The 22,046-nt window shown below is 49.1% G+C and overlaps 1 protein-coding gene across 1 annotated transcript in view; it reads right to left on the bottom strand.

The window, feature by feature from the left end:
- Positions 1–20,149, bottom strand: part of LOC139553117 (fibroblast growth factor receptor 3-like) — an 80,423-nt gene extending 60,274 nt beyond the window's left edge. Inside the window, exon 1 of the mRNA XM_071365071.1 lies at positions 20,009–20,149. Coding sequence (XP_071221172.1) covers positions 20,009–20,149 — 141 coding nt within the window. The remainder of the gene's footprint in view (positions 1–20,008) is intronic.
- Between the last annotated feature and the right edge of the window lie 1,897 nt (positions 20,150–22,046).

Here is a 22,046-nt window from a genome sequence, read left to right as displayed (position 1 = left end):
TCCTCTCCCTCCCTCTCTCCTCTCCCTCTCTCCCTCGCCCTCTCCCTCTCTCCTCTCCCTCCCTCTCCCTCTCTCCTCTCCCTCTCGCCCTCTCCCTCTCTCCTCTCCCTCCTCTCCCTCTCTCCCTCGCCCTCTCCCTCTCTCTCTCTTTCTACCCCTTCTGTCTTACTATGTTTCTCTCCTCTCCCTCCCTCGCCCTCTCCCTCTCTCCTCTCCCTCTCTTTCTACCCCTTCTGTCTTACTATGTTTCTCTCTTCTCCCTCTCTCTTCTCCCTCTCTCCTCTCCCTCCCTCTCCCTCTCTCCTCTCCCTCTCTCCTCTCCTCTCCCTCTCTCCTCTCCCTCTCTTTCTACCCCTTCTTACTCTGTTTCTCTCTTCTCCCTCTCCCTCTCCCTCTCTCCTCTCCCTCCCTCACCCTCTCCCTCTCTCCTCTCTCCTCTCCCTCCCTCCCTCACCCTCTCTCCTCTCCCTCTCTCCTCTCCCTCCCTCGCCCTCTCCCCTCTCCCTCTCTTTCTACCCCTTCTGTCTTACTATGTTTCTCTCTTCTCCCTCTCTCTTCTCCCTCTCTCCTCTCTCTCCCTCTCCCTCCCTCTCCCTCTCTCCTCTCCCTCTCTTTCTACCCCTTCTGTCTTACTATGTTTTCTCTTCTCCCTCTCTCTTCTCCCTCTCTCCTCTCCCTCCCTATCCCTCTCTCCTCTCCCTCTCGCCCTCTCCCTCTCTCCTCTCCCTCTCTCCTCTCCCTCTCTCCCTCGCCCTCTCTCTCTCTTTCTACCCCTTCTGTCTTACTATGTTTCTCTCTTCTCCCTCTCTCTTCTCCCTCTCTCCTCTCCCTCCCTCTCTCCTCTCCCCTCTCCCTCCCTCTCCCTCTCTCCTCTCCCTCTCTCCTCTCCCTCCCTCGCCCTCTCCCTCTCTCCTCTCCCTCTCTTTCTACCCCTTCTGTCTTACTATGTTTCACTGGGTAAAACCATTTAACCCGTTCACTGGGCAAAACCATTTAACCCCTTCACCTCTCCCTCTCTCTTCTACCTCTCCCCTCTCCCTCCCTCTCCCTCTCTCTTCTCCCTCTCTCCTCTCCCTCCCTCGCCCTCTTCCTCTCTCCTCTCCCACTCTTTCTACCCCTTCTGTCTTACTCTGTTTCTCTCTTCTCCCTCTCCCTCTCCCTCTCCCTCTCTCCTCTCCCTCCCTCACCCTCTCCCTCTCTCCTCTCTCCTCTCCCTCCCTCACCCTCTCTCCTCTCCCTCTCTCCTCTCCCTCCCTCGCCCTCTCCCCTCTCCCTCTCTTTCTACCCCTTCTGTCTTACTATGTTTCTCTCTTCTCCCTCTCTCTTCTCCCTCTCTCCTCTCCCTCCCTCTCCCTCCCTCGCCCTCTCCCTCTCTCCTCTCCCTCTCTTTCTACCCCTTCTGTCTTACTATGTTTTCTCTTCTCCCTCTCTCTTCTCCCTCTCTCCTCTCCCTCCCTCTCCCTCTCTCCTCTCCCTCTCGCCCTCTCCCTCTCTCCTCTCCCTCTCTCCTCTCCCCCCCTCTCTCCTCTCCCTCTCTCCTCTCCCTCTCTCCCTCGCCCTCTCTCTCTCTTTCTACCCCTTCTGTCTTACTATGTTTCTCTCTTCTCCCTCTCTCTTCTCCCTCTCTCCTCTCCCTCCCTCTCTCCTCTCCCCTCTCCCTCCCTCTCCCTCTCTCCTCTCCCTCTCTCCTCTCCCTCCCTCGCCCTCTCCCTCTCTCCTCTCCCTCTCTTTCTACCCCTTCTGTCTTACTATGTTTCACTGGGTAGAACCATTTAACCCCTTCACTGGGTAAAACCATTTAACCCCTTCACTGGGCAAAACCATTTAACCCCTTCACCTCTCCCTCTCTCCTCTCCCTCTCTCCTCTCCCTCCCTCGCCCTCTCCCTCTCTCCTCTCCCTCTCTTTCTACCCCTTCTGTCTTACTATGTTTCTCTCTTCTCCCTCTCTCCTCTCCCTCTCCCTCTCTCCTCTCCCTCTCTCCTCTCCCTCCCTCGCCCTCTCCCTCTCTCCTCTCCCTCCCTCTCTCCTCTCCCTCTCTCCTCTCCCTCTCTCCCTCTCCCTCTCTCCTCTCCCTCTCTTTCTACCCCTTCTGTCTTACTATGTTCCTCTCTTCTCCCTCTCCCTCTCTCCTCTCCCTCTCTCCTCTCCCTCCCTCGCCCTCTCCCCTCTCCCTCTCTTTCTACCCCTTCTGTCTTACTATGTTTCTCTCTTCTCCCTCTCTCTTCTCCCTCTCTCCTCTCCCTCCCTCTCCCTCCCTCGCCCTCTCCCTCTCTCCTCTCCCTCTCTTTCTACCCCTTCTGTCTTACTATGTTTCTCTCTTCTCCCTCTCTCTTCTCCCTCTCTCCTCTCCCTCCCTCTCCCTCTCTCCTCTCCCTCTCGCCCTCTCCCTCTCTCCTCTCCCTCCCTCTCTCCTCTCCCTTTCTCCCTCTCCCTCTCTCCCTCTCCCTCTCTCCTCTCCCTCTCGCCCTCTCCCTCTCTCCTCTCCCTCCCTCTCTCCTCTCCCTCTCTCCTTTCCCTCTCTCCCTCGCCCTCTCCCGCTCTCTCTCTTTCTACCCCTTCTGTCTTACTATGTTTCTCTCTTCTCCCTCTCTCTTCTCCCTCTCTCCTCCCTCTCCCTCTCCCTCTCTCCTCTCCCCTCTCCCTCTCTCCTCCCCCTCTCTCCCTCTCCCTCTCCCTCTCTCCTCTCCCTCTCTCCTCTCCCTCCCTCGCCCTCTCCCTCTCTCCTCTCCCTCTCTTTCTAGCCCTTCTGTCTTACTATGTTTCTCTCTTCTCCCTCTCTCTTCTCCCTCTCTCCTCTCCCTCTCTCCTCTCCCTCCCTCGCCCTCTCCCTCTCTCCTACCCCTTCTGTCTTACTATGTTTCTCTCTTCTCCCTCTCTCTTCTCCCTCTCTCCTCTCCCTCTCTCCTCTCCCTCCCTCTCCCTCTTCCTCTCTCCTCTCCCTCTCTTTCTACCCCTTCTGTCTTACTATGTTTCTCTCTTCTCCCTCTCTCCTCTCCCTCCCTCTCCCTCTCTCCTCTCCCTCTCTCCTCTCCTCTCCCTCCCTCGCCCTCTCCCTCTCTCCTCTCCCTCCCTCTCTCCTCTCCCTCTCTCCTCTCCCTCTCCCCCTCTCCCTCTCTCCTCACCCTCTCTTTCTACCCCTTCTGTCTTACTATGTTCCTCTCTTCTCCCTCTCTCTTCTCCCTCTCTCCTCTCCCTCCCTCTCCCTCTCTCCTCTCCCTCTCTCCTCTCCTCTCCCTCCCTCGCCCTCTCCCTCTCTCCTCTCCCTCCCTCTCTCCTCTCCCTCTCTCCTCTCCCTCTCTCCCTCTCCCTCTCTCCTCTCCCTCTCTTTCTACCCCTTCTGTCTTACTATGTTCCTCTCTTCTCCCTCTCTCTTCTCCCTCTCTCCTCTCCCTCCCTCTCCCTCCCTCTCCCTCTCTCCTCTCCCTCCCTCGCACTCTCCCTCTCTCCTCTCCCTCTCTTTCTACCCCTTCTGTCTTACTATGTTTTCTCTTCTCCCTCTCTCCTCTCCCTCCCTCTCCCTCTCTCCTCTCCTCTCCCTCTCTTTCTACCCCTTATATGTTTCTCTCTTCTCTTTCTCTCTTGAAGGCCAATGTGGAAAATAATGAACCAGTGTAAATATTATGACTGTATTTTTTTGTTAAGTTGCATGGTAACAGAGGGCAGGAATAGCACAGGCTGGCAAATGTTTTTTGTACCCTTCCCCACCCCATTCCCCACCACAGCCCCCCTCTACCCCAGCCCCCTAGTCAGCCACCTCTCCCACAAAGCTCCATCCCACCAAAACATGTTGTAATTTCAGGCGGTCTTTTCATACCTCTCTTACAGTAAAAGGACATTAGTATAATGTTCACAATTTCACAGTATTATTCCCACCACATAGTGTGGAAATATATATAAAACACAGCAAAATCATGTTTTTGACAGCACTGGGCCTTTAAGCAGCTTTAATCTGCAGTCAGCAAGAGTTAAGGTTTTACAGATCTGGCTGTGATGGGAAGCATGGATGGGAAAGAGTTTTGGTCTGGTCAGAACTACATGGGAAAGACAAGAGTTTTGGTCTGGTCAGAACTACATAAAGCTCTCCTCTCTACAAATTCTAGAAACAGCTCCTCTGTCCTCACCTGACTGATTAACAGTCCTATCAGAACCAGCAGGGATAAGGGTTAGTAATGTATGGATCTGTCTGTAGACACCAGCAGGGATAAGGGTTAGTAATGTATGGATCTGTCTGTAGACACCAGCAGGGACAAGGGTTAGTAATAGAGGTCGACCGATTAATCGGAATGGCTGATTTCAAGTTTTCATAACAATCGGAAATCGGTATTTTTGGGCGCCGATTTGCCGATTTTTATTTATTTTTTTATTTTTTTACACCTTTATTTAATCTTTATTTAACTAGGCAAGTCAGTTAAGAACACATTCTTATTTTCAATGACGGCCTAGGAAACGAGGCAGAACGACAGATTTTTAACCTTGTCAGCTCGGGGGATCCAATCTTGCATTGATTACATTGCACTCCAATGAGGAGCCTGCCTGTTAGCGAATGCAGTAAGCTAAGGTAAGTTGCTAGCTAGCATTAAACTTATCTTATAAAAAACAATCAATCAATGACTGTCATTGCTCCAATGTGTACTTAACCATAAACATCAAATCCTTTCTTAAAATCAATACACAAGTATATATTTTTAAACCTGCATATTTAGCTAAAAGAAATCCAGGTTAGCAGGCAATATTAACCAGGTGAAATTGTGTCATTTTTCTTGCGTTCATTGCACGCAGAGTCAGGGTATATGCAACAGTTTGGGTCGCCTGGCTCTTTGCGAACTAATTTGCCAGAACTTTACGTAATTATGACAACATTGAAGGTTGTGCATGTAACAGGAATATTTAAACTCATGGATGCCACCCGTTAGATAAAATACGGAACGGAATAAACGTTTTGTTTTCGAGGTGATAGTTTCCAGATTAGTCAAAGGTATATGGTTTAGAGAGAAATAGTCGACGCGTTATAATTCCTGTAATAACTTGCGGCTGAATTTGAAAGGGGTTCCTTCGTTATTTTAACGTTCATGTCTTCCATAGAGAATGTCTTGATCTACTTCAAATAAGGTCTGTGTTTCGTGCAGGCTTAAACCGCCTCGACGTTTTGATACCCGTGTAAATCTCACTAGGATAAGGTAACGTTTGTGTCACGTTCCTGACCTATTTCTGTTAGTTTTTGTGTGTTAGTTGGTCAGGACGTGAGTTTGGGTGGGCATTCTATGTTATCTGTTTCTATGTTGGTTTAGGGTTGCCTGGTATGGCTCTCAATTGGAGGCAGGTGTTTGGCGTTCCTCTAATTGAGAGTCATATTTAGGTAGGCTGTTCACAGTGTTTGTTTGTGGGTGGTTGTCTCCTGTGTCAGTGTTTGTCGCACCGTACGGGACTGTTACGGTTTGTTCATTTCATGTAGGCTATTTTTCCCTGTTCGTGCGTTCTCGTGTTTATGTATGTTCGTCGTTCAGGTCTGTCTACTTTCGTTTTGTTATTTTGTATCATTTTCAAGTATAGTTCGTTTTCGTGTTTGTTCGTTTTGTTTATTTAAAATAAAATTCATCATGTATTCACAACCCGCTGCGCCTTGGTTCGATCACTACTCCTCCTCTTCTTATGAAGAGAGAGAGGACAGCCGTTACAGAATCACCCACCACCACGCTAAGACCAAGCGGCAAGGGAAAAATAAACGGAGTAAGGGACAGGAGAAAAACAAGGATTTCTGGACATGGGAGCAGATAATGAATGGAGAAGGTCCCTGGGCTAAGGCAGGAGAAAATCGCCGTTCCCAGGAAGAGAGGGAGGCAGCTAAAGCCCAGGAGCGGTGGTTTGAGGAGGCAGCAAGGAGACGTGGCTGGAAGCCCGAAAAGCCATGGGAACAGGTGGAGGCACTGAGGAGAGCAGAGGCTACCGGGGAGAGGAACCGGAGCTATGAGGGAACGCGTCTGGCACGGAAGCCAAAAAAGCCCGTGAGTAATTCCCAAAAATTTCTTGGGGGGGGGCTAGGAGATAGTGGGCCAAGGGCAGGTAGGAGACCTGCGCCCACTTCCCAGGCTTACCGTGGAGAGCGGGAGTACGGGCAGGCGCCGTGTTACGCAGTAGAGCGCACGGTGTCTCCTGTACGAGTGCATAGCCCAGTGCGGGTTATTCCACCTCCCCGCACTGGTAGGGCTAGATTGAGTATTGAGCCAGGTGTCATGAGGCCGGCTCAACGCGTCTGGTCTCCAGTGCGTCTCCTCGGGCCGGCATACATGGCACCTGCCTTACGCATGGTTTCCCCGGTTCGCCTACATAGCCCGGTGCGGGTTATTCCACCTCCCCGCACTGGTCGGGCAACCGGGAGTATTCAACCAGGTAAGGTTGGGCAAGCTCAATGCTCAAGAGTGCCAGTACGCCTCCACGGTCCGGTATTTCCGGCACCACCTCCCCGCCCCAGCCTAGTACCTACAGTGTCTACACTACGCACTAGGCTACCAGTGCGTATCCTGAGCCCTGTTCCTCCTCCACGCACTCTCCCTGTAGTGCTTGTATCTAGCCCGGTGCCTCCAGTTCCGGCCCCACGCACTAAGCTACCAGTGCGTCTCCAGAGCCCTGTACACACTGTTTCTTCTCCCCCTACTAATCCTGATGTGCTTGCCCTCAGCCCGGTGTCACCAGTGCCGGTACCTCGCACCAGGTATAGAGTGGGCTTTGAGAGTCCAGTGTGCCCTGTCCCTGCTCCCCGCACTAGTAGGAAGGTGCTTATCATTAGCACGGTGCCTCCAGTTCCGGCACCACGCACCAGGTCTACAGTGCGCCGTATCCGGCCAGAGCCATCCGTCTCACCAGCGCCGTCTGAGCCATCCGTCTACCCAGCGCCATCTGAGCCATCCGTCTCCCCAGCGCCATCTGAGCCATCCGTCTCCCCAGCGCCGTCTGAGCCATCCATCTGCAATGAGCCTGCAAAGCCGCCCGTCTGCCATGAGCCTGCAAAGCCGCCCGTCTGCCATGAGCCTACAGAGCCGTCCGCCAGACAGGAGCCGCTAGAACCGTCCGCCAGACAGGAGCCGCTAGAGCCGCCCGTCAGACAGGATCTGCCAGAGCCGCCAACCAGACAGGATCTGCCAGAGCCGCCAATCAGACAGGATCTGCCAGAGCCGCCAATCAGACAGGATCTGCCAGAGCCGCCAGCCAGACAGGATCTGCCAGAGCCGCCAGCCAGACGGGATCTGCCAGAGCCGCCAGCCAGACAGGATCTGCCAGAGCCGTCAGCGAGCCATGAGCAGCCAGAGCCGTCAGAGAGCCATGAGCAGCCAGAGCCGTCAGAGAGCCATGAGCAGCCAGAGCCGTCAGAGAGCCATGAGCAGCCAGAGCCGTCAGAGAGCCATGAGCAGCCAGAGCCGTTAGAGAGCCATGAGCAGCCAGAGCCGTCAGCCTGCCATGAGCGTCCAGAGCCGTCAGCCTGCCATGAGCGTCCAGAGCCGTCAGCCTGCCATGAGCGTCCAGAGCCGTCAGCATGCCATGAGCGTCCAGAGCCGTCAGCATGCCATGAGCGTCCAGAGCCGTCAGCCTGCCATGAGCGTCCAGAGCCGTCAGCCTGCCATGAGCGTCCAGAGCCGTCAGTCAGCCATGAGCTGTCCCTCAGCCAGAAGCGGCTAGTAATTCAGAACTGCCCCTCAGTCCAGAGCTGTCTCTCTGTCCGGAGCTGCCCTTCAGTCCGGAGTTGCCCCTCTATCCTGAGCTACCTCTTTATCCTGAGCTACCTCTCTCTCCTAAGCTATCCCTCTGTCCTGAGCTATCCCTATGTCCTGAGCTACCTTGTCCCAGAGCTGTCCTTGATTCTGGTGTTGCCCCTAAATTTAAGTGGGGGAAGTAAGAGGGTGGACATTCTTGAAGGGAGGGGGCTAGGATGGATTATGGTGGGGTGGGAACCGCGCCCGGAGCCTGAGCCACCACCGTGGTTAGATGCCCACCCAGACCCTCCCCTAGACTTTGTGCTGGTGCGTCCGGAGTTCGCACCTTGTGGGGGGGGTACTGTCACGTTCCTGACCTATTTCTGTTAGTTTTTGTGTGTTAGTTGGTCAGGACGTGAGTTTGGGTGGGCATTCTATGTTATCTGTTTCTATGTTGGTTTAGGGTTGCCTGGTATGGCTCTCAATTGGAGGCAGGTGTTTGGCGTTCCTCTAATTGAGAGTCATATTTAGGTAGGCTGTTCACAGTGTTTGTTTGTGGGTGGTTGTCTCCTGTGTCCGTATGTCTGTTCGTACCACATGGGACTGTAGCGTTTGTTTGTTTCGTTTCGTTTCGATGTCGTCTGTTTTCCTGTACGTAAGTTTATGTTTAGTTATGTAAGTTTATGTTCAGGTTGCGTCAACGTCGTTTTCTTATTTTGTAGTTTGGAAAGTGTTTGTGTTTTCGTGTTGCCATCGTCGTATTTATAATAAAGATGGCTTATTTCCCTCAAGCTGCATTTTGGTCTGAAGATCCTTCTCTCCTCACCTCGTCCGAGGATGAGGAGAGCGACAGCCGTTACAGTTTGTCAACATATTTTCATAAATCCACTCTACATTTTTTTAAATCTTCGCTTATATTTAGCCAATATTAATCAGAGTTACCTTGTCCTATGGATATCTACACAGTTATAAAATTGGCACGGTGATGTAAGCCTACACGAAACACAGACCTTATTTTAAGTGAATCTAAAAATATCCTATGGAATAAATGAAGGAACCGCTTTTCAGATTTTGCTAGGTGTCATGGGAATTATGACTCGCACTTTGGTTGTCAATTCTTACCATGCCCATTATTAAAATAGGATTTCCTGCATATAGAAATTAAAGTTTTTGTTTTCAACATTCATCACAGGTAACTTAAACTCTATTTTTATTCAAACAGTTGAGAGTATTTGTCTCCTAAGCAGACTCTTCAGTATCATTGTCACTTCAGAGCTGTGTGCGTGTGTGTATTTATGTATTATATTAAGTTAAAATAAGTGTTCATTGTTCATTCAGTATTGTTGCAATTGTCATTATTACAAAAATGTGTGTGTGTGTATGATATACAGTGGGGAGAACAAGTATTTGATACACTGCCGATTTTGCAGGTTTTCCTACTTACAAAGCATGTAGAGGTCTGTACTTTTTATCATAGGTACACTTCAACTGTGAGAGACGGAATCTAAAACAAAAATCCAGAAAATCACATTGTATGATTTTTAAGTAATTCATTTGCATTTTATTGCATGACATAAGTATTTGATCACCTACCAACCAGTAAGAATTCCGGCTCTCACAGACCTGTTAGTTTTTCTTTAAGAAGCCCTCCTGTTCTCCACTCATTACCTGTATTAACTGCACCTGTTTGAACTCGTTACCTGTATAAAAGACACCTGTCCACACACTCAATCAAACAGATTCCAACCTCTCCACGATGGCCAAGACCAGAGAGCTGTGTAAGGACATCAGGGATAAAATTGTAGACCTGCACAAGGCTGGGATGGGCTACAGGACAATAGGCAAGCAGCTTGGTGAGAAGGCAACAACTGTTGGCGCAATTATTAGAAAATGGAAGAAGTTCAAGATGACGGTCAATCACCCTCGGTCTGGGGCTCCATGCAAGATCTCACCTCGAGGGGCATCAATGATCATGGGGAAGGTGAGGGATCAGCCCAGAACTACACGGCAGGACCTGGTCAATGACCTGAAGAGAGCTGGGACCACAGTCTCAAAGAAAACCATTAGTACCACACTACGCCGTCATGGATTAAAATCCTGCAGCACACGCAAGGTCCCCCTGCTCAAGCCAGCGCATGTCCAGGCCCGTCTGAAGTTTGCCAATGACCATTTGGATGATCCAGAGGAGGAATGGGAGAAGGTCATGTGGTCTGATGAGACAAAAATAGAGCTTTTTGGTCTAAACTCCACTCGCCGTGTTTGGAGGAAGAAGAAGGATGAGTACAACCCCAATAACACCATCCCAACCGTGAAGCATGGAGGTGGAAACATCATTCTTTGGGGATGCTTTTCTGCAAAGGGGACAGGACGACTGCACCGTATTGAGGGGAGGATGGATGGGGCCATGGATCGCGAGATCTTGGCCAACAACCTCCTTCCCTCAGTAAGAGCATTGAAGATGGGTCGTGGCTGGGTCTTCCAGCATGACAACGACCCGAAACACACAGCCAGGGCAACTAAGGAGTGGCTCCGTAAGAAGCATCTCAAGGTCCTGGAGTGGCCTAGCCAGTCTCCAGACCTGAACCCAATAGAAAATCTTTGGAGGGAGCTGAAAGTCCGTATTGCCCAGCGACAGCCCCGAAACCTGAAGGATCTGGAGAAGGTCTGTATGGAGGAGTGGGCCAAAATTCCTGCTGCAGTGTGTGCAAACCTGGTCAAGAACTACAGGAAACGTATGATCTCTGTAATTGCAAACAAAGGTTTCTGTACCAAATATTAAGTTCTGCTTTTCTGATGTATCAAATACTTATGTCATGCAATAAAATGCAAATTAATTACTTAAAAATCATACAATGTGATTTTCTGTATTTTTGTTTTAGATTCCGTCTCTCACAGTTGAAGTGTACCTATGATAAAAATTACAGACCTCTACATGCTTTGTAAGAAGGAAAACCTGCAAAATCGGCAGTGTATCAAATACTTGTTCTCCCCACTGTATATATACTGTATATATATATTTTAAAAACTTTTTTTAAATAAATAAATCGGCCGATTAATTGGTATCGGCTTTTTTTGTCCTCCAATAATCGGTATCGGTATCGGCAATGAAAAATCATAATCGGTCGACCTCTAGTTAGTAATGTATGGATCTGTCTGTAGACACCAGCAGGTTATTCATGTATGGATCTGTCTGTAGACACCAGCAGGGCTAAGGATTAGTAATGTATGGATCTGTCTGTAGACTCCAGCAGAGATAAGGGTTAGTAATGTATGGATCTGTCTGTAGACACCAGCAGGGCTAAGGGTTAGTAATGTATGGATCTGTCTGTAGACACCAGCAGGGATAAGGGTTAGTAATGTATGGATCTGTCTGTAGACACCAGCAGGGATAAGGGTTAGTAATGTATGGATCTGTCTGTAGACTCCAGCAGGGATAAGGGTTAGTAATGTATGGATCTGTCTGTAGACACCAGCAGGGATAAGGGTTAGTAATGTATGGATCTGTCTGTAGACACCAGCAGGGATAAGGGTTAGTAATGTATGGATCTGTCTGTAGACACCAGCAGGGCTAAGGGTTAGTAATGTATGGATCTGTCTGTAGACACCAGCAGGGATAAGGGTTAGTAATGTATGGATCTGTCTGAAGACACCAGCAGGGATAAGGGTTAGTAATGTATGGATCTGTCTGTAGACACCAGCAGGGATAAGGGTTAGTAATGTATGGATCTGTCTGTAGACTCCAGCAGGGATAAGGGTTAGTAATGTATGGATCTGTCTGAAGACACCAGCAGGGATAAGGGTTAGTAATGTATGGATCTGTCTGAAGAATCCAGCAGGGATAAGGGTTAGTAATGTATGGATCTGTCTGAAGACACCAGCAGGGATAAGGGTTAGTAATGTATGGGTCTGTTTGTAGACACCAGCAGGGATAAGGGTTAGTAATGTATGGATCTGTCTGTAGACTCCAGCAGGGATAAGGGTTAGTAATGTATGGATCTGTCTGTAGACACCAGCAGGGATAAGGGTTAGTAATGTATGGATCTGTCTGTAGACACCAGCAGGGCTAAGGGTTAGTAATGTATGGATCTGTCTGTAGACACCAGCAGGTTATTCATGTACTGTACAGCTCTATCAGACCTAGCCAGTTAGCAGGATGATTGGTTGTGTCACAGCAGAGCAGTGGGCCAGTCGGCCAGATCTATGGTAAATATGACCAATAGAAAGAGACAGAAAGAGAGAGAAAAAGGTCATGATCAGATGAGGTCCTGCATTTTTCAGCATGTTCTTAAAAAAATATAGATTTAGAGTTCGATAAACTTGGATCTTTTGTCAGGAAAATATACAGGATACTACCCTCTACAACATAACCTTCACTCCAAATCAAAACTCAAAACCCACAACCTGATTTTGGATGGAATTACGGAATCCCCTGGAAGGTTTACAACTACCAAAGATTATTATTCCAACGCTATACAGCAAATGTTCTGGAGAACAACAGAAACCTGAAAACACCATCCAACCTGGAACTGAGTGAGTAATGTTTAGTCTGAAGGTATAGTTTATTTCCTAAAGCCAAGAAGAAAAATACATTACATTACTTTATAAGGACTGAATGCTATATTAAGGCTGCCAAGCTCGATACAACTTCAATTAGCACTGACGTGTCAAGTGAGAGGTGTCCAAGCCCTTTAGCCCAACAAAGGCAGGAGAGTCGAACAGTCTCCTCCAACCAAATGGAGAGGCCTTAGAAGCTGCCTCCTGCTGTTCAGAGGTATTTAAATACAGTACCCTGTGAGTGTAAAGAATGATAATGCAAGAAAAGATCACAAAATGAAGCTCCTTATGGAAAATCAAGAGACACTTTTTGCTGACTGCTATAAAAATGGGTACATCAGCAACCTCATCTTCCACACAAACCATCCCCTAGCATGGCACAGTCCTATATTATCACACTACCCCTCTGTTAAGAGAGGTGGTGTTAACGAGCGGTGGAAACTCAGGATACTAGACAATGAGGACTCTGAGTCAGCTAATATAAATCTATATAAGTCTGGAACAGTATTGGTACAGGGCAACCCCAAACAGTTTCAGATGGACTTTCACCTAATCAAAGAATTAGCCCAGCAGGAGAAGTTCTCTCCTGAGCGGGTCAGACCAGACCTCTTCATTATATAACCCCACAGACGAGCAACCCCAAGCGGAAAGTAAACCTCCCAGCACAGAGTACTACTCCCTCGTTGAAATGAAGGATAAATTCACCCAGCTGGAGGTAAGGCAGGTGGAGCTGGAACAGCAGCTGACTACACTCCAGTCAGCACAAAAAACAGTCCAGCTCAACAACACCCCCTCAACCAGACATGGAGAGCTGGAGGTGGAGAGAGACTTATCTGCACTCTGGATTGTGGTGAGACAACATCAACAATATAAAAAGCAAGAGCAGGAGAAGAACAGAGCACTAGAGGAGAGGATCAGACTGCTGGAGGAGAGGTTGAGGGGGATGGAGGAGAGGGTGAGGGGGATGTAGGAGAGGGTGAGGGGGATGGAGTGTGACAGAGAACAACCCACTAGAGAGGTGGCCAACCCCACAGAGAAGCCAGCAGATCAGCCCACCTCAGCTCCCGACAAAAGTCTGGACACCACAGCAGAAAAGTCCACCTCAGACCCTGACCATAGCGTCGACATCACAGCAGAACAGTCCACACCAGACCCTGACCATAGCCTCCACATCACAGCAGAACAGTCCACACCAGACCCTGACCATAGCCTCCACATCACAGCAGAACAGTCCACCCCAGACCCTGACCATAGCCTCGACACCACAGCAGAACAGTCCACCTCAGACCCTGACCATAGCGTCGACATCACAGCAGAACAGTCCACCCCAGACCCTGACCATAGCCTCGACACCACAGCAGAACAGTCCACCCCAGACCCTGACCATAGCCTCGACATCACAGCAGAACAGACAAATGAAGAACCCCAAGTCCAGGGGATCTCACCCCCTCTGAGCACCCCCCCGTCAGCCACCCTGATACCCCTCCTGACAACCCCCCCACACCCACTGAGGACATTCACCAGACAGAGAATGTTCTCCTTATGGACTCAAATGGGAAATATATACAAGAAAAAAACTTTTCCCCAAACACACTAAACTCTGGTGTCCAAACACCCAGCGCGCCCTAGACCTTCTGTCTGAGGACCAACTAGGTTCACCCAGCGCCTCCTAGACCTTCTGTGTGAGGACCAACTAGGTTCACCTAGCCACATAGTAATACACCCAGCGCCCCCTAGACCTTCTGTCTGAGGACCAACTAGGTTCACCCAGGCACATAATAATACACCCAGCGCCCCCTAGACCTTCTGTCTGAGGACCAACTAGGTTCACCCAGCGCCCCCTAGACCTTCTATCTGAGGACCAACTAGGGTCACCCAGCGCCCCCTAGACCTTCTGTCTGAGGACCAACTAGGTTCACCCAGCCACATAATAATACACCCAGCGCCCCCTAGACCTTCTGTCTGAGGACCAACTAGGTTCACCCAGCCACATAATAATACACCCAGCGCCCCCTAGACCTTCTGTCTGAGGACCAACTAGGTTCACCCAGCCACATAATAATACACCCAGCGCCCCCTAGACCTTCTGTCTGAGGACCAACTAGGTTCACCCAGCCACATAATAATACACCCAGCGCCCCCTAGACCTTCTGTCTGAGGACCAACTAGGTTCACCCAGCACCCTAGACCTTCTGTCTGAGGACCAACTAGGGTCACCCAGCCACATAATAATACACACAGGCACAAACAACGTGAGAGCACAGCAGGAAAGGGTGGCCACAGCACTGAAGGGAGTGATGGAAAAAGCTTCTTCTACTTTCCCCTACGCACAAGTGGTTATCTCCACCCTGCTACCACGAAAAGACTTACACCCTGCCACCATACAGCGGGTAAACGCAATCATTTCCTGTGACTGTGCCTCAAAACCAAATGTTTTCCTGGCCCACCACTCCACCCTGGACTTGAACAGCCTCTATGACCAGGTCCACCTCTACAAGGCAGCAGTGCCCACCTTCACCCGGACTCTAAAGGACATCGCTCTCAAACGTATCCCCAATACTTCACACAGGAGCAACAGATCAATAGACACCCCGCCCAGACCAGCGAGACACCCTCCCAGACCTGCGGGACCCCCCCGTGGACCTACACATAGAGGACCCACGCCGAGAGGACTTACATCCAGACTACAACACCACCAGCCACATCCACACCCCAACCAATCAACACCCCCCCAAGTCAACCATGCCCACATACAATTTAGGCCCACTCAGATCAGATCTATACCCCTCCTGCCCACCCCATGCACCCCACCCCCGCAAAGAGAGCCTCAACATGGAAGTCACACATACGCCCAGGCCGTGAGTGGGCAAACAGGCCCAACCCCCACTCTTACACTAGCCCAAGCCAATTTCATGTCCCAGATGCTCAGCAGGCTCTGCTCACACTTACTGGTCTGAGGCCAAACCACACGACCAACAACATTGGACACTTTATGGAACACAAAGCCTTCACTATCTCATCCTGGAATATCCAAGGCCTGAGGTCATCTGCCTTTGGCCTAAAGAGCAGGAACCTGGACTTCATCAAAGACATTGGAAATACAGACATTGTCATCCTACAAGAAAAATGGTATAGAGGAGATGGACCCACTGGTTGCCCTTTAGGTTACAGGGAGCTGGTAGTCCCATCCACCACACTACCAGGTGGGTGGTATAGAGGAGATGGACCCACTGGTTGCCATTTAGGTTACAGGGAGCTGGTAGTCCCATCCACCACACTACCAGGTGGGTGGTATAGAGGAGATGGACCCACTGGTTGCCCTTTAGGTTACAGGGAGCTGGTAGTCCCATCCACCAAACTACCAGGTGGGTGGTATAGAGGAGATGGACCCACTGGTTGCCCTCTAGGTTACAGAGAGCTGGTAGTCCCATCCACCACACTACCAGGTGGGTGGTATAGAGGAGATGGACCCACTGGTTGCCCTCTAGGTTACAGAGAGCTGGTAGTCCCATCCACCACACTACCAGGTGGGTGGTATAGAGGAGACAGACCCACTGGTTGCCATCTAGGTTACAGAGAGCTGGTAGTCCCATCCACCACACTACCAGGTGGGTGGTATAGAGGAGATGGACCCACTGGTTGCCCTTTAGGTTACAGGGAGCTGGTAGTCCCATCTACCACACTACCAGGTGGGTGGTATAGAGGAGACAGACCCACTGGTTGCCCTCTAGGTTACAGACAGCTGGTAGTCCCATCCACCACACTACCAGGTGGGTGGTATAGAGGAGACGGACCCACTGGTTGTCCTCTAGGTTACAGACAGCTGGTAGTCCCATCCACCACACTACCAGGTGGGTGGTATAGAGGAGACAGACCCACTGGTTGCCCTCTAGGTTACAGACAGCTGGTAGTCCCATCCACCACACTACCAGGTGGGTGGTATAGAGGAGACGGACCCACTGGTTGTCCTCTAGGTTACAGAGAGCTGGTAGTCCCATCCACCAAACTACCAGGTGGGTGGTATAGAGGAGATGGACCCACTGGTTGCCCTCTAGGTTACAGAGAGCTGGTAGTCCCATCCACCACACTACCAGGTGGGTGGTATAGAGGAGACAGACCCACTGGTTGCCATCTAGGTTACAGAGAGCTGGTAGTCCCATCCACCACACTACCAGGTGGGTGGTATAGAGGAGATGGACCCACTGGTTGCCCTTTAGGTTACAGGGAGCTGGTAGTCCCATCTACCACACTACCAGGTGGGTGGTATAGAGGAGACAGACCCACTGGTTGCCCTCTAGGTTACAGACAGCTGGTAGTCCCATCCACCACACTACCAGGTGGGTGGTATAGAGGAGACGGACCCACTGGTTGTCCTCTAGGTTACAGACAGCTGGTAGTCCCATCCACCACACTACCAGGTGGGTGGTATAGAGGAGACAGACCCACTGGTTGCCCTCTAGGTTACAGACAGCTGGTAGTCCCATCCACCACACTACCAGGTGGGTGGTATAGAGGAGACGGACCCACTGGTTGTCCTCTAGGTTACAGAGAGCTGGTAGTCCCATCCACCAAACTACCAGGTGGGTGGTATAGAGGAGATGGACCCACTGGTTGTCCTCTAGGTTACAGGGAGCTGGTAGTCCCATCCACCACACTACCAGGTGGGTGGTATAGAGGAGATGGACCCACTGGTTGTCCTCTAGGTTACAGGGAGCTGGTAGTCCCATCCACCACACTACCAGGTGGGTGGTATAGAGGAGACAGACCCACTGGTTGCCCTCTAGGTTACAGAGAGCTGGTAGTCCCATCCACCACACTACCATGTGGGGGGTATAGAGGAGACGGACCCACTGGTTGCCCTCTAGGTTACAGAGAGCTGGTAGTCCCATCCACCACACTACCATGTGGGTGGTATAGAGGAGATGGACCCACTGGTTGTCCTCTAGGTTACAGAGAGCTGGTGGTCCCATCCACCAAACTACCAGGTGGGTGGTATAGAGGAGACAGACCCACTGGTTGTCCTCTAGGTTACAGGGAGCTGGTAGTCCCATCCACCAAACTACCAGGTGGGTGGTATAGAGGAGACAGACCCACTGGTTGTCCTCTAGGTTACAGGGAGCTGGTAGTCCCATCCATCACACTACCAGGTGGGTGGTATAGAGGAGACGGACCCACTGGTTGCCCTCTAGGTTACAGAGAGCTGGTAGTCCCATCCACCACACTACCAGGTGGGTGGTATAGAGGAGACGGACCCACTGGTTGCCCTCCAGGTTACAGAGAGCTGGTAGTCCCATTCACCACACTACCAGGTGGGTGGTATAGAGGAGACGGACCCACTGGTTGTCCTCTAGGTAACAGAGAGCTGGTAGTCCCATCCACCAAACTACCAGGTGGGTGGTATAGAGGAGACGGACCCACTGGTTGCCCTCCAGGTTACAGAGAGCTGGTAGTCCCATTCACCACACTACCAGGTGGGTGGTATAGAGGAGACGGACCCACTGGTTGTCCTCTAGGTAACAGAGAGCTGGTAGTCCCATCCACCAAACTACCAGGTGGGTGGTATAGAGGAGACGGACCCACTGGTTGCCCTCCAGGTTACAGAGAGCTGGTAGTCCCATCCATCACACTACCAGGTGGGTGGTATAGAGGAGACGGACCCACTGGTTGCCCTCTAGGTTACAGAGAGCTGGTAGTCCCATCCACCACACTACCAGGTGGGTGGTATAGAGGAGACGGACCCACTGGTTGCCCTCCAGGTTACAGAGAGCTGGTAGTCCCATTCACCACACTACCAGGTGGGTGGTATAGAGGAGACGGACCCACTGGTTGTCCTCTAGGTAACAGAGAGCTGGTAGTCCCATCCACCAAACTACCAGGTGGGTGGTATAGAGGAGACGGACCCACTGGTTGCCCTCCAGGTTACAGAGAGCTGGTAGTCCCATTCACCACACTACCAGGTGGGTGGTATAGAGGAGACGGACCCACTGGTTGTCCTCTAGGTTACAGAGAGCTGGTAGTCCCATCCACCACACTACCAGGTGTGAAACATGAAAGAGACTCAGGGGGCATGCTAATTTGATATAGAGCAGACCTAAACCACTTTATTAAATGAATCAAAACAGGAACATTTTACATTTGGCTAGAAATTAAAAAGGAAATTATCTTAACATAAATTCAAAATGATCTCAACAGAGAAAAATGTCCTCCTGTGTGCTGTCTATATTCCCCCACTAGAATCCCCATAATTTAATGAAGACAGCTTCTCCATCTTAGAGGGGGAAATCAATCATTTCCAGGCCCAGGGACAAGTAATAGTCCGTGGCAACCTAAATGCCAGAACTGGACAAGAACCTGACACCCTCAGCACACAGGGGGACAAACACCTTCCTGGAGGTGACAGCATTCCCTCCCCCATATGCCCCCCTAGACACAACTATGACAACATAACCAACAAAAACGGGTCACAACTCCTGCAGCTCTGTTGCACGCTGGGTATGCACATAGTCAATGGTAGGCTTCGAGGGGACTCCTATGGTAGGTACACCTATAGCTCATCTCTTGGCAGTAGTACTGTAGACTACTTTATCACTGACCTCAAACCAGAGTCTCACAGAGCGTTCACAGTCAGCCCACTGACACCCCTATCAGACCACAGCAAATTCACAGTCTACTTGAACAGAGCAATACTCAATCATGAGGCATCAAACCCAAGGGAACTGAATAATATTAAGAAATGCTATAGATGGAAGGAAAGTAGTGTGGAAACCTACCAAAAAACAATTAGGCAACAACAAATTCAATCCCTTTCAGACAATACCTGGACAAAACGTTTCACTGTTATAGTGAAGGTGTAAACTTGGCAGTAGGAAACCTAAACAGTATATTTGACCACTCAGTTTCAATATCAAATCTAAACATTTCAAACAGACAACATAAGAAAATTAATAACAATGATAAACGGTTTGATGAAGGATGCAAAAACCTAAGAAAGAAATTGAGAAACCTGTCCAGCCAAAAACAGAGACCCAGAAAACCTGAGTCTACGCCTTCACTATGGTGAATGACTAAAATTATACAGAAATGCACTACGGAAAAAGAAGGAACAGCACGTCAGAAATCAGCTCAATGTAAATGAAGAATCCAAAGAGTGAGTGGGTGAAATACCACAGTGTGCCATCACAGAAGCAAGATTTGTGACCTGTTGCCACAAGAAAAGGGCAACCAGTGAAGAACAAACACCATTGTAAATACAACCCATATTTACGTATGTTTATTTATTTTCCCTTTTGTACTATTTGCACATCGTTACAACACTGTTAATTTACATAATATCACATTTGAAACGTCTCTATTTTTGGGGAACTTTTGAGTGTAATGTTGATTTTATTGTATATTTAACTTTAGTTAATTATCTACTTCACTTGCTTGGGCAATTTTAACATATGTTTCCCATGCCTTTTATATTTACGCCTTCAAACACACAGTCAGCAACCAGGGGCTCTTTCTCAACACAGCAGGATGGTAACTAGGCACCCTATTTATTCCTTATACAGTGTATCACTTTTGACCAACAGGACTTAAAAGTAGTAGTCTATGTAGTGCTCTATGTAGTGCTCTATGTAGTGCTCTATGTAGTGCTCTATGTAGTGCTCTATGTAGTGCTCTATGTAGTGCTCTATGTAGTGCTCTATGTAGTGCTCTGGTGCAGTATAAGGAATAGGGTGCCATTTTGGATGCAGACTAACTTCTAATTGGCTGTCTGACTCACCTTGATTCCACCCATCCTCTGCTCGCCCTTAAACTCCTTCCCGTTCTTCAGCCAATGGATGGAGGGTGTGGGGTTGCCGGCAGCAGCGCAGCGGAACTTGACGGTATTGGCTGCTGGGATGGCGAGGAGCTTCTTCTCCATGCGGTCCGGTCGGGTCCAGTACGGTGTTTCTGATTGGACGGAAGAGAGAGAGAGTGTTAGGGTTCTGAATGGACAGGAGAGAGAGAGAGAGAGAGAGAGAGAGAGAGAGAGAGAGAGAGAGAGAGAGAGAGAGAGAGAGAGAGAGAGAGAGAGAGAGAGAGAGAGAGAGAGAGAGAGAGAGAGAGAGAGAGACACAGAGAGAGAGAGAGAGAGAGAGAGAGAGAGAGAGAGAGAGAGAGACACAGAGAGAGAGAGACACAGAGAGAGAGAGAGAGAGAGAGAGAGAGAGAGTGGCTTTCCAAATCGCCCAACACTGCTACTTATAAGGTTAATTTTAAGTGCATGTTGAGATTTTTTTATCATTCCTGAACCTGTGTCCAGAAATAAGCTACATAGGGGCAATACCAGAATAAATGATCTATTGATTCTGTCTCTTCACAACAAAATCTACAGAGCTGAGATTGTTGTATGTCCCATATACAGTATATTGCATTCTGTTGGTGGCAAGAATTGTATATAATAATTTAAATTAAAAAACTCTAAGTGTTGAATCAAGTGTAGTTTTTTGTACCAGTTCATAAACCATCTGCCATGAAATTGGTACATCGAAAATCTCCCATTTATTTTGCATCCTGTATACGCAGCTGTTAACATTTTTGTCCTCAGATGAAACTGGTATATTTTTCTATTTATGCCAGTTCCTTTCAGCCAATTTGTATCTTTAATATATGGCAGACAAACAAGTTCCCTACCTTCTCCCTTTTCCTCTTGCCTCATCCAGTTTTGTTGTAGTGCTGCAATCAGTTGGTTGTAAGCTTGGACTGAGCAGATATTCCCATATTTTCCATAACTGCATATGTGACACAACTCCTCCATTTTGTTTTATCCATAAAGAATGTTTGTTTTATTAATCAGTATATTTCAGTTTAACCATAACATTTGTTGTAACATTTGTTTTATCTTTTCTGGATGATAAAACTGAAATTGGAACCAGCTTTGTGGCTTGTTAAAGAAACCTGTTGGGGACCAGGGGTGCTATTTTCACTTTTGGTGAAAATCGTATGATTTTTAAACGGCCTCGTACTCAATTCTTGCTAGTACAATATGCATATGTTTATTACTATTGGATAGAAAACAACCTCTAGTTTCTAAAAACGTTTGAATTTTTTCTCTGAGTGGAACAGAAGTCATTTGGCAGCACTTTCCCTGAACAGGAAGTAGAATGCAAGATGTCTATGCTCGCTTCAACGCTCTGCCTATACATGGTCATGCCACCTATGACCCGAAACACACCTCATACGCCTTCCTCTGGGTGTCAAGAGGACGTCAGAGGAGAAATTTTGTGTTTATCTTGTTCTGACGTGAAATAAGACCTATTTCTTTGACGTGACCGTCCATTTCCGGAAGTCTGAAGCGCGCGACTTGGAAGAGAGATTGTGTTTTGTTTTGCTGCCGTGTCGGATGTCAACTATCTCCGGCTCGGATTTGATTTGATAAATGAGACCATATCATCGTAATGTATGTTTTTTCAATATAGTTTAATCAGATTATTTGAATTTTTTCGGGAGTTTTGCCGTGTTCCGTTCTGTGACTTTGCTTACGTTGGAGAGATCCGTGCCACTCGACTAGTACCCATGCTAAATGAAGTGGGAAAGGTACCATTCTGAATGGAATGAACGACTCATCTGGACTAAGGACACCTTGATCAACATTCTGATGAAAGATCAGCAAAAGTAAGACCCAATTTATAATGTTATTTCATATATCTGTCGTGCATGTGAACTGGTCGTGGGCGCCCAGTTGGTTCTGGCTGGCGTGGCTATGCTAATTTAGCGCTACATTTTGTTTTCGCTATAAAACATTTAATAAATCTGAAATATTGTCTGGAATCACAAGA

Source organism: Salvelinus alpinus, chromosome 25 (assembly GCF_045679555.1).
Source record: "Salvelinus alpinus chromosome 25, SLU_Salpinus.1, whole genome shotgun sequence".
Classification (NCBI taxonomy): Eukaryota; Metazoa; Chordata; class Actinopteri; order Salmoniformes; family Salmonidae; genus Salvelinus; species Salvelinus alpinus.
Note: the sequence above shows the minus strand (reverse complement) of the source record. Positions and strands in the feature narration are given on the sequence as shown.